The sequence below is a fragment of the Hibiscus syriacus genome, unplaced genomic scaffold, assembly GCF_006381635.1.
Source record: "Hibiscus syriacus cultivar Baekdansim isolate YM2019G1 unplaced genomic scaffold, ASM638163v2 tig00110065_pilon, whole genome shotgun sequence".
In the NCBI taxonomy this organism is placed as follows: domain Eukaryota; kingdom Viridiplantae; phylum Streptophyta; class Magnoliopsida; order Malvales; family Malvaceae; genus Hibiscus; species Hibiscus syriacus.
Window position 1 is genome coordinate 621,226 of NW_024062585.1, and position 17,372 is coordinate 638,597.

The 17,372-nt window shown below is 34.1% G+C and overlaps 1 protein-coding gene and 1 pseudogene across 1 annotated transcript; one reads left to right on the top strand and one right to left on the bottom strand.

Moving 5' to 3' along the window:
* Nucleotides 1-815: 815 nt before the first annotated feature.
* On the bottom strand, nucleotides 816-1,300 carry LOC120214475 (annotated as a pseudogene).
* A 12,368-nt stretch (nucleotides 1,301-13,668) lies between these two features.
* Nucleotides 13,669-16,639, top strand: LOC120214554 (transportin-1-like). Its single transcript, XM_039212433.1, has 4 exons — nucleotides 13,669-13,984; nucleotides 14,060-14,137; nucleotides 14,247-14,360; nucleotides 16,406-16,639. Exons 1-4 carry the CDS (start codon nucleotides 13,880-13,882, stop codon nucleotides 16,637-16,639), a joined length of 531 nt encoding a protein of 176 aa, XP_039068364.1. The 5' UTR covers nucleotides 13,669-13,879.
* Nucleotides 16,640-17,372: the final 733 nt, after the last annotated feature.

Here is a 17,372-nt window from a genome sequence, read left to right on the forward strand (position 1 = left end):
TCTCTAAGGTAGGAAACTCTAAGAAATGAAAGATATTAATCCTAGGAGATATGATCCCTTAAAATAAGGGAATGTAGAATATTTACAGAATCCCTTAATTAAAGGATATTTACAGAATCATATATTTCTATAATTCCTACAGTTACCTGCTGTTTGCGTGCATCTGCTAGTTGAAGCATGCTTTACTGTTACAGGTAAATATGATGTCAAGGAGGTCAAGGAACTTGCATCTCCATTGTCCAGGGAAATTTTCTTTGATAGTATTGTAAACCTCATCTTACAGGTCTAATGCTATACTGTTACGAGTCTTTATTTTGTTTGAAACACTCGTGTTTTGACTTTTGTCTCTAAATCATATTTGGACATGCGTATAGCAGTATGATTTTTTATGGATCCTCCTACGAAAAACTTAAAAAAAACATTTGAACAAGCATGTGTTGGACACATTTATATCTGAAGCTTACACTCAATCCAAGTAACATACGTTTTATACGTTCATTTGCTGATGCTATTGTTTAAAGTTTCAAAGGTGAAAGCCAGAACTGGTAGTGTCTGATCTAGCTTCTTGTTCAGTGTTGATCTGGCATTTACGGTGTGTTCAACTGGGTTCTGTTTAGGCACAAGAGCTTTAATCACATGCCTTAGCGGTTGAGGCCCTTAGAAACAGAACTTACAATAGCGCAAACTAGAGGTCAATACTTTTCAATGGAGTTACGTTCATAGGCTACAGAATTTATATTACAAAAATCCACTCAGTATACACTCAAACCTCGTGAATCAACCAAGCTTCTAGCGTAAATTCCTTTGGTCACCGGGAGGGTATTCAATCTCTAGGCGAGCTAGCACAGCGAACAACATTGAGGAAGAAGCTTTCATCGCAAGCAATCCAGAGTTTGGAGTCAGTCGTAAAATCATATTCATCCCGAGCTTGATCGAGCAACGCCTTGAATAGTGGGTGCTTGAGCAAGGTGAGTTTAATTACAAACCTCTTGTAGTTTTCACCAACATAGACTACTAAGTGACTTTTCGGCACATCTTCTGGGATTGAGCCCTCTTCATGCATCGAAGATCGAACTCCACGGCTTTGCCCACTCACAACAGTATTCACAACTGCCACAAGGTATGACTCTACTCCCCATCTTCCTCCATTTGCTAATGCATGCCTTTACAAATTTCCCCTTCATTGTATGTCTACATAGACAGTATATGGGAGGAAAAGAACTTGCATATGAATATCGGGATGGTAGATTTCTATGTATTAGTGGTAGTTTTAGGAACACTCGAATGTATGAATATTGAGATGGTATATCCTCCCTTTTTATAGCAGTTGGGTGGCTTGATACGAATTTGTACGAACATGCTTCTCATGATATGAAAAAGCTATAAGAAGTTATTGCTTGTAAGGTCAGACATGAACTTAGAGAGAGAGAGGATGGAGCTTGATCGATGATCTTTCGAAGTTCTCGAAGTTAAGACCCCACAAGTAAAGAGTGGGAAAAAAGATAAGAAGGGATGGGATAAGCTTCTTGGGCAAAGTGCGATCCCTCCCCACTTTCAGTTTGTTGATATATATATAAATTAGTAGCATTAATGGATACCTTCAAATATTAAATATACATGATGCTTGCCTTAAACCCAGAATAAAAAAAGGAACTTTTCAATTCATTGATTCATATAATCAAAAAACCCTTCCTTTATCATCTAATAACAGCCTCTGTTGTAATGTATGAAATACAATGCTTCTCTTCTGGGCAATTATGTTCTGCAGATGCATGCACGTGAGGAATGGCTGGAGAGAAACAACTTGGTCTTTGCCAGAGATCAATGGAGGAAAGAAAAAGGTAAAAGCAAAGAGAATGGAAAGTGGTTCTATAGAAGGAAACATTCTATAAGATTTCTTTGGTTCCATATCTTACCGACCAAACCAATAGTTTAACCGACACTTCAGCTTGAAAATATCCCTGCAATTATTTTTTAATGGATTTGATGAACCTCCAGACGTTAAAAAACTCCCAACTTTGGCAAGGAAAACAATAAAGAAAAGAAAGAGGAATAGGGATTGGTTGCATTGACAGAGACAAGTGAAGATAACTGTGTTTTTTCTTAGGTTTGTGTCACAGGGATGATTGAAAAGGCCAGCAAAGGGTTCATCCCCTGAAGACATTATGTGCTGTACTCTTTACTAAAAAAAATTATGTTCTGTACTCGTTTCTCTGAATAACAAAAATGGCTGATCTGTACACATCATTCGAGTAGAGTTGCCTATGGTTTTGCAGACATGCTGTGAGACGCTGAATGGAAAAACAGTTGTTAATTGCATTGTGGACTCCATTTCCCCTTCGTTGGAAATTGGAGTGGATATTTGGAAAATCATTAAAGTAAAACTAAAACCATAGAATTGACTATCTAACTCAGTTGGTAGAGTGCAAGACTATTAATCTTGTGATCGTGGGATCGAGTCTTACGGTGGACAATTCATAATTGCCGGAGGTCTTCCACGGAAGTTGCTCTCAACCTAACATTGGGGGCAGCCTACTACCATACCTCCCCCTTACACCATTACATATGAAAATATGATCAACTAATTTTTTATTAAAGTAAAACTATATATTACAATTACCATTTGATTGGACTTCCCTTCTCTCGACCCTCGTAGTTTTTCTTTTGGTAAATCACGTATTTAACATCTAAACTATTAGTTTTGGTCTGTTTTAGTAATTAAATTTTTAAATTTTTCTATAATCATATTTAAAGTTTAGTTTTTATTTTATTTTATTACTTCACCGTTAAAAGCTTTAGTTTAGTACGCCATTCAAAATTAAAAGTTAAGTTTTGAAAATATTAAAAGTTTAGAAACTAAAACAAACCAAAATTGATAGTTTATGTATTAAACGTGTTAAATTTTTAACGATTGAGTATTAAAACGAAATGAAAATTAAACATTATGTATAATTTTAAAAAAATTGAAAGCTTTGGTGTAAAAACAGATTAAAATATGTGTAATTTACCGTTTTTCTTTTCAGTGCCCTGCTGGTTCTCTTAGTTGGTCTGGTCTGTCTCCTCTTTTAATTTATCGGTTTTGTTATTATTGGGCGTTTTAACCAGATTTTTGAAAAAAAATGACTGGAAACATTATTAGGTGCTAAAAAATGACCGAAAACATTACTAGACGCTAAAAATTAACCGAAAATATTAAAAAAAATGATGTTTTAGGTAAAAATAATAATATTACTAGTAATTTTTTACCGCTTTTATTATTTAAACAATAAAAAAAATCGATAACACCTTATTTTAGTCTTATATTAAGGTGATGTCATGTAGAACTGCCCCTTAATTCCTTCCCATGCAACAAGTTAAAGAGATCAGCTTTTCCATCTTTATTTTAGGGTAAATTATTTATATAGTTATCTAATTATTCATGTGGTTTGTATTGGTCATTCAATTTTTTTAAAATTATCATTAAATTTATATTTTTGTCTTATTTTAATAATTCGTAGCTAAAAATAAATAAAATTATTGATGTGATAAATTTTTATTTTTTAATGAGCAAAAAAACACAAAAATATCGGATCCATGATTTTGAAATAAATAAATTGGAATTTAATAAATATCATCTCTTCACACTTACCTGATAACTTCTTCCACTGACTTAATTCAGGAAAAAAGATATTTTAATACATTTTCACTTTTTATTAAAGAGAAACACAATATTATTAGAAATATAACAAAATATAAATATTTTTTTATAGAAAGCGGCTACTTTTATTACAAATAGAAAATATCCAAAATTAAAATGAAGATTTATAAGTATAACCGTAAACTAAAATGTAATTAGGACATTTTCCTATCACCGTTTACACAAAAACTAGCCACCTATATCACACAAAGACCAACGAAAGAAAACGTTAAAAAACCTAATCAAAAGCTCTAACAAAATAAAAATACGAATAAATATGAGTGCATCAACAAACGAACCACAAAAAGGGATGAAACTACTAAAATACAACCGACAAATCACAAATCATAGTCGAGCGACGTGAGAAAACTATCTACAAATGCAAAGCGCGTATCCAAATCAATCTTAGGGTCCAAAGTAGAGAAGATCATCATAATAACAAATAAGTGTCATCTTGATCAATTATTGTGATGTCAAATCCAACTCTGAGAAAAAAAAAGATAAACGAGAACAATAGTCAAATGACCAAAAACTACCAAAAGGCAAAGAAAAACATGTCACAAAGGCAAAGATAAATGTGTCACAAAGACAAAATTATTCTTATTAAAAAACTAAAAAAAACAAAGAGAAAAGACAACCAGCGATCGACAACTAGCAAAAGAAAAACTGGTGTCATCGTTAGTCAAAGAAATTAAAAGCAGAAAAAATTGGTTTGATCTATAAAAATTTGCACAAATTGTAAAGAAAGAAATAGAGGGAGAACAAAATATAAATTTTATTAAAGAATAAAACAACATGACATATATTTTTTTTGGAAAAAAGGCACCCGAGGTCCTTGAACTTTTTAAAAAAAACAATATGGTTCTCATCCTATTTTTATTGATAAATGTGACCCTCCAACTTGAAAAAAGAACCTAATGTGTCCTTTTGACCAACAGTTCCATTAATTCATGCTGTCATAAATTGGGTAAACTACACCATTCATCACTCAACTATTTTCTTCTCTTCTATTTTGGTCTCTAAACTCTAAAAGTTTTTAATTTCGAAAATCCTAGAGACTTCAGGGACTAAGGATGTAGATAACCCATTTGATCCCCATTGATACTCTCCTCCTCTAAAAGTAGTATCGGTACCTCTTTGGGTATTGATACCTATTTTGCATTCTAGAATTTGAGCAATTTGGAAAACACTGGTAGTATTGATACTACTTAGAGAGTATTAATACTTCTCTTACCTTTGGTAAAAATACACATGAACAATATTGGTATTGTTCATACAGTATTGATACTGTAAGAACAGTATCGGTACTACTTACCCAGAAAATGTTTTGTGCTCAAATTCTAGTTTAATGGACTTTGAATTATTTTTGAAAACTTTGAATAAATTCAATTAAGTCCAAAAACATTTTTCCATGATTTGTTATATCAAAATATTATAAAAATAGTTCAACAATCTTCCCCTTTTTGGTATAACAAAACATTTGAAAAAAATTGTTTTGGCAAAACTTCCCCTTAATAAAATATTTAATGAAAAAGAGAAATATTTCGAAAATATTAAAGCTCCCCCTTTTTCATTGAGAAATTGAATTTTTCAAACCTAACTTCTCCCTCCTTTTTGTTATATAAAAATAATTCACTTTAAAGTTAAAAAATAACAATGGAAAGTAAGTGATAAATTTTAGCATAAAATCATATGAAAAATCAAAGCTCTCATTCAATAAAAACATTCCAAACAAAAATTTGTCTTTAAAAGCTTAACACTTAAAAGACAATGAATTTCAACAAAGATTAACAAACGTGTTAGTAGCACAAGAAATTCAATATATCTAAGTCTAATATACTATGCAATACCAGTTGTTGAAATTAAGTGCATATGCATAAAGTTATCCAAAAATGTTATGCATTTTAAAAAAATGATATCAATTGTTAGAGAGATATCATTTTTAATAAATCACATGCATAAACATTTAAATTTAAAGTCAAAAATAAGAAAAATTTGTTTAAAACAACATGAGAAACAAATTTGACCAAAAAACATTATGATGAACAAAAAACTTATGAAAAATCATTGAAACTTTAAAATGTTCATCATAACACTTTTTAACATACATGACATAGAAAACATAAAATCATTTAAAATCAAAACTCATGCACGCTTAAACTAAATGAGCAACCAATTATGCAAGATAATCAAAATAAGCTTAGAGGTTAACCATTTCTTTTCAAGTGTGGCTAGAGCATCTCAATTTCTTCACTTTGTCACAATTTCTCCCACACACCTACAAGAGATATTTATTTGGATTTTGGTATCCAAATTGCTTTGGATCCATTATTGTTAGTTTCAATGCCTCTTGTTCCCTTAGGAATCCATACTTGTTTAATTTTAAAACGTTTTCCTTTCTTTAAAGGACAAGTATGTTCCTTGTGACCATGATAATGGCAATGTGAGCATTTTCTCATTATGAAACTAGATGAATTATTTAAAATGATTTCTTTTTCTTTTTGTTAAGCATTCAAGCTTAACATTTATATCAAAGCTTTCTTTTTCAACATTTTCATTTTTCATTTTTGAAAGCTCTAAATCTTTTTTCAAATTTTCATTTTGGTTTTCAAATTCCATTTTAACTTTCAAAAGAAAATCATTTTCAACTTTAAATTTAGAAATCAATTTCTTGTATTTGGAGTTCATGGTCTCAAAATCCAAAAATAATTCATCATATGCATCTTGTAACTCATTAAAAGAATATGAATTAGATTCACTAGAGTTATAAGATACCTCGGGCTCTATAAGAGCCACTACAACAAAATTGTTCTACAGCGGTGTTTTTAGCGGCATTCAAGGAGTAAACGCCACTACTTTTAAATATATAGCGGCGTTTACATATCAAACGCCATAACATGGTAACTTTAGCGGCTTTTTTATACAAATACCGCAATAGGTTCATCCATAGTGGCATTTTTTTCAACAAACACAGCAACAAAGTAGTACTTTAGTGGCGTTTTATACAAACGGCGCAATCGGTTCATCCATAATGGCATTTTTTCAACAAACGCCGTAATAGAGTAGTACTTTAGTGGTGTTTTTATACAAACGACGCTATAAACTCGTACTTTAGTGGCATTTATGTTTACAAACGCCGTTAAAGACTTGTACTTTAGTGGCGTTTTTATACAAACGTCGCTATAGACTTGTACTTTAGTGGCATTTTTATACAAATGTCGCTATAGACTTGTACTTTAGTGGCGTTTTGTAACCCCCTCAGACCGATGCGGATAACCCAATTCGATCTGGAGTGTTACATTAGGGCCACCGGAACGACCCACTGTAAAAATGGCGGAAATTTAAAACTTTTTTTAAAACACGTAACTTATAAAATGATTTATCAGTATGCATAAATAAAACAAATTTTCAGACTCGTATATAAATCAAAATAAAATTACATGTCCCCTAATCACATGTATCATACTCTGCAAACAACACCAGAAGAGCTCCCTTATTGAATTCGATAGATGCACTGGTACAATTCTTTTAACCTGCAATGGTGAGTAATAAAGTGAGCTTCGGAAAGCTCAGTAATACAGAATTACCAAATGATGCTAAAGGACATGCAGATAAATGTGAAGCCATAATTTCCTTATTGAATCAAACGTATACCAGTTTGCAAGATAATCTGAGATTCCATTAGTAGTTCATCGAGTAGAAACCATGAAGATCACAGTTCATAGGAAGCATTCATAGTATCACGTTTTCATGAGATTAAATAGGATATCCAGTGTGTTCCAACAGTACGATAAAATCATAGTAGATACAATAAACGAGTAATAGTTCAGTAAATCATTATAAAATCATAATGAAGTTTCACTTTTGAAACTCGTAGTTTAAATCCTTTTCATGTACACCATCCGCAGTTCCTCAGAACTACGTCCGTAGGGCTTACCTTAAGCACACAACAAAAAGGAAGCCACCTAAGGATAGGCTTTGGGCCTGTATCCTTAGAGCCGTAAGTCCATAGGGCTTACCCTAAGCACACGGCAAAAGGGAGCCAACCTAATGGAGCATCTTGGGGCCCGTAAGCCTACCCAAGAGTCACATTAGGTCCGTAATCATCGTTATCATATATCAGTGAAAACCAATAATCATATATCAGTCATAGTCCATAAACCATCACCGGTAAGTCGGTGCATCATAAAATAATAACCATAGATTTTAGTGTACCTCATTTCAAAATAGATAAAACAATTATGTAGTACATAGGGAATACACTAGAGGATCCAAGTATTTTCAGAGGCATTTTGTAATTATCGGTAAGGATAATATGAAGCTCGTGCAATTTGATTGGATTCTAAGAATAAGGTCCTATTGGAGAGAATCGATTACTAACCGATCTAATCAGACATTTAAAGTTGATACTTTAGAATTCCACTATGATTCATGTGCATCAGGAAAGCGTTCCAGAATGCCCAGAGTGATTTGAGCTAATAAAGGAGAAACGAAGCTTCAAGACATTTACAATCCATGTTAATCGATCGGTTTATCGAATAATTCGAACTGAACAATCTCTCTGAACTAATGCATGTCGACCCGCCAATTTACTGCCTTTTCAGAGTATTTACTCTTTAATACCAAAAATTCTTGTCCATAAATCATCTTCGTAATCATCGCTGAATAGATATTCCAATAGTCTTTATTTCATTTCCATATTTCAACGATATCAGGAAATATATACGTACTTGATTAATGTTTTATGACCCATAAGGATAATTCATCATGTAAGTTCAACAGTGTTCCCAAACTCATCAAATCACCTATTTATCCTTAGTCATTGAGGTTACTCATTTCGTTTATCAGTCAAGTCTATCCCGATTACTTCAGGGCTTTCCAGATAATCCAGACGTATCTGAATTTCAGATATATATTGTACTTCTGTTTAATTTAATTTGGTCTTCGTGGTTGATTTGTCTAACAAATATCCATTTCTTATTATCGAATGTGACCTAGAGTTGAGTTGAGCTGAGTACTTTCAAAATTATCATCGAACCACGCTTGAGAAGACGAGTACGCATTCAAGTAACATTTATACATTTCAGGTACTGACATATACACTAGCATTGATTGCTCGGCTTAATATGTGATCCATAACTTTTAAGAGCAATACCACATCCATGTTTATTTGGATTCATGAATTAATCCAACACTTCTACTAATTTTAGGTCATAAGGGTATTTTGGTCATTCTGGTACTCAATTTCATTCCATTCTTTTCAGAGCTCGAGGATATCCAATCATTCCTGAGCTTGGTAATATTCTTGAGTCTTTTTCATTACATGGGTATTCTGATCATTTTACAGATTTGGTGTATTTCAATCATTTCCTTCCATTATGTCTTATTATTTAATTCCAACTTATCATTTACTCAAGACCTTTCAAATAATTCTGACAAAAGAGCACCCTCGATAATTTATTCTTAACTCAGAGATTTTCAGGTCAATTGCCTTCTCAGAAGTTACCAACAAGTTATCAGAAATTTTCTGTACAAAGACATGATCTTAATAATTAAATCCGTAATTCATTAAGTTAAGTACAAATCCTCAAAGTACTTTCTCATTCAGGGTCAACTCGAGCTATTTTTATCTTTCAAGGGCATTTTCGTAATTTCTTAACCAGATGATTTCGGTATTAACTCTTAACGAGCATACTTATAATTTAGAGATCCTATGGTTAGTTGTTTCCTAGAACATTCTCTGATATTGAAATGATTCCTTAACAGACTTCTAGTATCTTGCATAAACCCTATTGGGTTAAAGACCGGTTATCCATAATTTCCAAGTAAAACTAACATTTCTTATGCACATCAATATTTTTATCAGATCAATATGTCTTTTCAGATTTATTAATCCACTTCTAGGGACAATTCTTGTCATTTTCCAATATAAGGGTAATTTCGTAATTTTACCCTACCGGAGTATTCTCATAATTTCTCATCCAAGTACCTTTAACATTTAACCTTTGATGATATAAAATATAATTTACAAATCGATGGCTGATTTCTTTATCACTAATCACAAACTTGTAATTTAATTCTAACAATCTTTCAATCTCTTATATTAATCATTCGATCCATATTCAGTTACCGAGTTTCTACCACATTTATATCGAGTGTATAAATTAATCAACTCCACAAAAGTGACCAATATTATCTTATTCATGCATTTACCAATATCAACATGTTCCATAAAGCATAAAGAGGTAGTAAAGTATTACCTCGATTTTCGTGTAATACTAATCGACCATATAAATTCCATTCGAATGCCCTTTATCTTGAAATCATCTTCCAATAATTCCTCAGATACATATCAACATAAATTATATAAAAAACGGAGCTTAATTGTGATAAACAGATCAAATCGGGTGATAAATCAGTGAAAAACAACTACTGGGTTCGAATTTGGCGAAACGGATTTCGGATTTGGATTCAAGACGTCGAAAGCATAAAATATGACTTTTCAAAAATTTGGCATTTTTGGTCAAAATCAAAGTCAACGGGTTTGACTGGCAATTTCGAGGCCTTTATGTCCGAATTTTGAAAAACGGACTGCGGAATCGGATTTGGAACGTCGAAAAACGTCAGGATAGGTATACTCAGTCAAAGTCAAAGGTCGTTTAATGCCCGGTCAAAGTTTTGGTCAACGCCGGTCAACGGTCAACAGTCGACCATTTTACACAAATATCACCCTAACAGAAATTAATTACTAAATTAGCCATATTCTGTAAATATTTACTAAACTAACACCCAAATTTTACACAAATGGCACCCAAACAGAAATTAATTACAAAATTAACACCCAGACGATGCCCACTCTCGGGGGTGGCGCGTGCGGTGCGTGAACAGTAACCCGGTGTCGAAAAATTCCCGAAAAAATTCCTAAAAATTATTTTAAGCGATTTTGAGGCACTTACAAAGCTCGGTTCACAATTTTGAACGACGGAGAGCTTGATTCCAAAACGTCGAAAACTTTGACGGTCTCACCCCTCCACGCGCCGGTGACGAAAGAGAAACGGAGAACACCGGTGTACTCAAAACAATGCAAGGAACACGATGGTGCGGGAGGTGTCGTAAACGGATGACCCGATCGTCGTGAATCGACGAAAAACCAACTGAAACCGAGTTATTGCCGACGATACTTCCGACTGAAATTAACGACGAACTGCAACGATTCACGACGAAAGGTTTGAGGTGTTTTGTTCCTCGGTCGACAACGAACACGATGATGGTCTCGATTTGTCGATCGGAGGTCGGACGACGAGTAGATCGGAGTTGAAAGTTGTTGACCGGGAGAGGAAATATGAACATATTTATGCATAAATACACGGGAAAATAGGGTTTATATTATCTCCTAAAGAAAAATGGTCAAATTATGAGTTTAACCACTGGATTTCTTGTATTTCTTAAAACAGTCTGTTAACTTTGAAATCTTACAATTTAATACTCAATTTTCTTCCAAATTACTAATTAAATTCACCAATTTATAATTTATTAAATTTAGCCCCTAAATTGGGGTGTTACAGTTTTTATACAAATGCCGCTATAGACTTTTACTTTAGTGGCGTTTATATACAAATGCCATTATAGACTCATACTTTAGTGACGTTTGTGTTTACAAACGCCGCAAATTTACAATTTTTAAGTCCCAACCCTTTAACCTTTTTCATTTTTTCCCCTTCGCCTATTTTTCAATCCTACTGTATACCCAAACCCATTTGCGAATATCCGAGAGTTGCAACAGCTTCTCCTGTCGTTTAGTGGCGTTTTGTTAAAACGCCGCACTTGACAAGATAGTTGTGGCGTTTGAAATTGAAAACACCGCAAAGTTTGAGTTTTTCTCTCCTAAAACCCCTAGCCCTTTTTCATCTTCTTTTCTTTCTGGTTTTCCTTTACTTCCTTTCTGCCGTTTACCCCAAACCCACAAATTATTTTCTGCAGATCTCAGTCCTTCTTTGACTGCTTCGTCGATCTCGCAAATTCCTTTTTTCAAATTTGTTGCTTCGCTGCTTTGCCCATTTGCTTCGTTGCTTCGCTGTTTCACTTTGTCGGACCTCAAACCCATCTGCTTCACTACCAAACCCCAAGAAGAGGGGTTGAAGGAGATCTGTAGACTGCTGGAGCAGTAGATTTCGCCATCTTCTTTGGCTGATAAATATCAGATTTGGCAACAGCTTCAGCACTACTCTCAGTTCCCAGACTTCAACAACTATCTCGTTTCATCCTAGCACGAGCCGAGGTTTGCTATCTCCATTTATTTCCACACCGACCAGCTTACATAAAATTTCTTTCCCGGTTGTTTTTCATTTTTCCCGAGGAACTGGATTATGGGTATTGATCAGGTTATATGTTAATGGAGGAGATACGATTACCGTTCTCATTTATTTTGGGGAATTTCTTTTTTATTGGATTTTGCTTCTATTCGATACTAGAATTGGGGTTTTGTAGGGTTAGTTACACTGTAATATAATTTGCAAAGATTATCCATTTCTTTGATGAAGTACATTCCGGGCATTTGATTGAATTACATGTTTAAAACTGAAAATACTATTTAAAACTAAATTTCCTCAGTTGGAGACGCAATATTTGAAAATGTTCCCCTTGGTTATATCAAATTAAGGTTGGGTAATCCTTAACTACCTGTATAGTGGGACATGAGGCAGTATTTAGATGCAAGTGACAGATATAGAAAACCTCCACAACGAGTGTTGCATGCAGATTTGAATAGTAGGCTTGTAGTCCATGGATAGAGTACAGATAAGAGCATAAGTTATGCAGAAACTGCATAAGCATTCATTTTTGTACTCATGGTATGTTATCTATGCGTTGGTAATCTAATGATTACAAACTGAACTGTATAATGGATTGATTAAGAGAGGACCTTTTAGCTGGCACCTGAAATATAATTCGGTGTAAAAGTGTGCCTTTACTATTTGTTATAGTTTCTTGCTAGCTTAAGTTCTCTGCTTTGTCTACCTAGGAATGACCACAACTACCCATCCAGATAGGTCTTGGTTATCCATATATTAGGTTAAGCAGAGTATATTTTTTTTCTCCTCACTGCTGGAATTTGTGTATGGTCATTAATATTTTTGCCAAACTTGACTTTAATCTTCCAATTTCTTCTGTTGCATTCAGGACTTGATGCTTTCCAAGCTGAGCAAGTAATGGAAACACTCCGCCTACTTGCACAAGATGGTCATACTGTAATTTGCTCAATACATCAACCTAGAGGTTCTGTGTATGACAAATTTGACGACATCGTGTTGCTAACAAAGGGCGCACTTGTTTATGCTTGTCCTGCACATGATCAGCCACTGGAATACTTCTCCATATTTGGGTTGTAATCAAACTTGGCTCCTGTTCCTTACGGAATGCACTGCCTGCCTGCATACCATGGTTCTTTATTTAGTTTTAATTTTTTTTATACGGATTGAGTGATTTTTGTTGACTGTGACTTGTGATTGGAAGGTGCGTGCCAAAACCTGGGACATGTAATACCTTTGATTTAAAAATATTTAACCTCTAAAAGGTTCATGGTTGGATTTAGGACGAAAATTATCCATCGAGTTTTCTTGCTAGGGATCCTGATTAGCATCGATATACTTGTACGCTGGATGAGGTTCTAATGTAAAACTAGCACTCGCATTATGCTTGAAATATAGCTGCATGTTTCCGCATCTGTCTTCTTAAAACTTGGTAGTACAGGGAAAAAGATAATATTGCTATAGCCTCATCATTTACCATTATATTGTTAATGTGTGATACTGATGCATTGCTTTGTATGTTATCTTGTGAACTCGCTATGTTTTTTCATTTTGTTTAGGAAAGCGGATGATCTACACATATTCTCCACACACATCATATATATATTATTGTTTCATTGATTTCATGTTTGAAACACTTTTGAGGATCATGAACTGGTTATTTTCGTCTGCTTTTCTTTGCTTTAATAAATAATTGAATGTTTTTCAAGCTCTGTTTCTAGATGAAATTATCTAACAACAATGTACTAGAATCTGAAATTATGAGACTTATGCTTGAATATTTAGTTAATCAACAGGTACAAGTGCCTAGATCATGTAAATCCTGCTGTATTTTTGGCTGATCTTATATCCATCGACTACAGTTCTGCTGATAGTGTCTACTCTTCTCAGAAAAGAAATGATGCTCTTGTTGAAGCATTCTCAACACAGTCATCAACAGTTCTTTATGCTACTTCACTTAGCTGAAAGGCCTATCAACATATTTTTTCCTCGGTTATTTAAGGTGAAATGCATCTTTGTATTTTTAAATTGTCAACATTTTAAAATTTTCTAGCTATATATGTTTTTCTATGAGCAGTTTTATCAGTCTCCCCATGCCTCTCTGAGAAAGCTATCATTGGGTTCTGTAAACCAATATATTTTTTTGATGCCTTCTGTAAGTTAACTTAGAAGTTTGGACATTTATATTCTTCTTGCGATGGATGTTATTCTGAATTTCTGATGCTTTCAGGGTAATACTTGAATTGTGCCTTAATTTCTTTCAGGCCTTATATACATGCATGGATAATTACCTTCATGGTTTGTTTGCCCTTGCTAATGACCCTGCAGCAGAAGTGCGGAAATTGGTGAATAGTTTCTGCTTCTCTTTTATTCTTATTGTATTGATAATCTAATATTTTCCATGGAATACTCCACTGTAAATATTTCCTAATTTTATTTATAATTTATTATTGAAGAGAAATAAAAGCTTGACATAAATTACTTATCATTTCTGATTTGAACATTTATTCCCATGGAAGATTAGAGTCTTAGATATTAATGGTTCTTTTTTTTCCTATCATGAGCCCTTTTGCGGCGTTTGTATCAAAAAACGCCGCTATAGATATGACATTTTTTGATGTTTTTCCAAAAATGCCGCTATAGATATCGACCTTTTGCGGCGTTTGTTCCAAAAACGCCGCTATAGATATTGACCTTTTGCGGCGCTTGTTCCAAAAATGTCGCTATAGATATCGACCTTTTGCGGCGTTTGTTAAAAAAACGTCGCGATGATCTTGACCTATTGCAGCATTTTTTGTTCTCAAACGTCGCTAACTTTAGCAGTGATGGTATGATCGACGCTACTTGCGATGTTTTTTCTATCGTCGTAAGTGTTTTTAGCGGCGCTTAAAAACGCCGCTATATGACTAAAAAAACGCCGCTAAAACTCTATTTTGCTGTAGTGAGCCAATAAGCACACCACCTTTATTGGTTCTTCTTTCTTGTTTTCATGAAGTTCTTCGAGCTTATTCCAAAGATCCTTGGAATTTGAACAAGAAAAAACTCGTTCATAGACATCAGGACCAAATGCACAAAACAACATGTGCATGACCTTAGCATTTTGTTGAGCTTTCTTCCGTTCTTGGGCACTCCACTCCTTCGTCTTCTTCTTTGGACAAGAGTAACCGTTCTCGGTCATCTCCCATGCATCAAGATCATTGGATTGGATGAATAGCTTCATTATTTCTTCCAATGATGGTAGTTAGCTCCATTGAAGTATGGAGGTTTGTCAATCGGTTGGGAGTCTTTCATGTGGAACGAGCCGGAGGTGGAAGTCATCTTCTCGGTTGTGCTGGAAATGGATAGAGCTTCTTCAAGGATCGTCTCAAGGTTGTTAGACCTTCTAATGAGTCAAACTCTGATACCAATTGTTGGGATTCGAATGAAGCTCAATTGGATAATCGAATAAATCACCAAGAGGGGTTGAAGTGGTTTTTAGAGAAATTTAGGGATTAAAGAGATTTAAGGATATGAAAATTGATGGACAAAGATTTATAATGGTTCAATTTTTCAACCAAAGTCTATATCCACTATCTTAGCTCCTCACCAAGGATTTACTAACAAATTCACTAATTTGTTCTTTCTTTTTACAGGATAAAGAGATAACCTTTACAAATCCCTAGTTTTACACTTAGCTAAACTAGAACCACTCCCCTTTTACAAAGGATAAAAAAATGTAAACAAGAAAACCTCACAAGGTAAATGTTTACAAAATTAAACTCACTAAACACTAATATTTACAAGAGAAAGAAAATAAAGAGTGAGAAAGATTTTCTCTTGTGTTTGATTGCTTGGATAGGTGTTAGTAACCTTCTTCAAGTGTCTTGAACTTGTATTTATATGTTGGAATGCGTTTGTTCCCGTTTCTAGCCGTTGGGGATGATTTGGAGCAGTTTGGGGGTTATTTTTCTACAAAATAAAATTGCACAGACAGGGAGTATCGGTACTCCTTTAATGAGTATTGATACTTCCTTTGTTATATTTAAATAAACTAACCTTTAAAGACTGTTGGGCTTGATCAATATCGATACTATGCTTATGGTATCAACTACTGTGTAAAGTAGTATCGGTACCTATTTTACATTATGGAATTTGAGCAATTTGGAAAACACTAGTAGTATCGATACTACCTAGAGAGTATTGATACTTCTCTTACCTTTGGTATCGGTACCACATGAATAGTATCAATATTGTTCATATAGCATTGATACTGTAAGAACGGTATCGGTATTACTTACCAGAAAATGTTTTGTGCTCAAATTATAGTTTAATGGACTTTGAATTTTTTTTGAAAATTTTGAATAAATTCAATTAAGTCAAAAAATATTTTACCATTATTTGTTATATCAAAATATTATAAAACATGTTTCAATAATTAGACTAGAGGCTACAGATTGATGATCGATTTCAGAAGTTGAAATATCTCTTGGAAGGGTTGAACAAAGCAAAAAGTTCAGAGATCACAGTTAAGTTTTCAAAGGGCATATTGGGGCACTCTCCTGACAATAGAACAAGCGGGGAGTCGGATGAGATTGCAAGGGGATATTCAGTTGAGTTGAGTAATATTGCTTGCAAGCTAAGATGTCTGCGTTTTGATAGAGATGATTTCCGAGATTGATGGTCTAAGTTGGAGCAATTTTTAGAAGCTGGATTAGTACCAAAAACGACACAAATTCGTTTAGTGATGTTGAATCTTGATGGGAAGGCTCTTGTTTGGCATCAGTTTGTGTTGAAACAACACGGTGGAGCAGATCGTCTGAGTTGAGCGTAATACGTGGAATTGTTGTGGGCGAGGTTTGTTCCCGAGGGATTCGAGGAACCCATAGATGAGTTTGTGAGTCTTCGATAAACTAGTTTAGTAGATCAATTTTATGAACAGTTTGTAAGTCTTTTGATTCAAATCCAAAATTCTGATGCTTATGCTTTGGGTATTTTTAAAAATGGCTTGAAAGAGGAGTTCCTTGTTTTGCCTTTCGTTGCCTCTCTCTTGTCCTCTTCTCTCTCATCTTATAAAACGAAAGAGTCTCCAACTTCCAAGAAGCTCTTAAATTCGAATCTAACTTCTAAGAGACTCTTAAATTCTCATCAATTCAAAAACTTCCAAGAAGCTAATAAATTACCCAATAACCTCTAAATCCCAAGCTCATAAATATCATAACTCCTCAATAATGAGATATCCTTATCTCTTAAAAATTGTCTATTCCCTTCACATGTGTGGGTTGGACGGGTTAGCAGGTGAGATTCACGATTGGGCTGGATAACACCATAAACTATCTTCATATTTTTGTCTTTTTTTGCTCCAAAAAAGTCATCCTACCTGCTGCGACATTTTTCTCATGCTCAGTCATCTC

Bases quoted from the DNA above. Each gene is read 5' to 3' on its own strand.
- LOC120214554 (XM_039212433.1), top strand. From the start codon at position 13,880: ATGATGCTCTTGTTGAAGCATTCTCAACACAGTCATCAACAGTTCTTT. The intron at 13,985-14,059 runs GTGAAATGCATC...TTCTATGAGCAG, and splicing joins TTTTTCCTCGGTTATTTAAG to TTTTATCAGTCTCCCCATGC. The intron at 14,361-16,405 runs GTATTGATAATC...TAATTAGACTAG, and splicing joins GCTTCTCTTTTATTCTTATT to AGGCTACAGATTGATGATCG.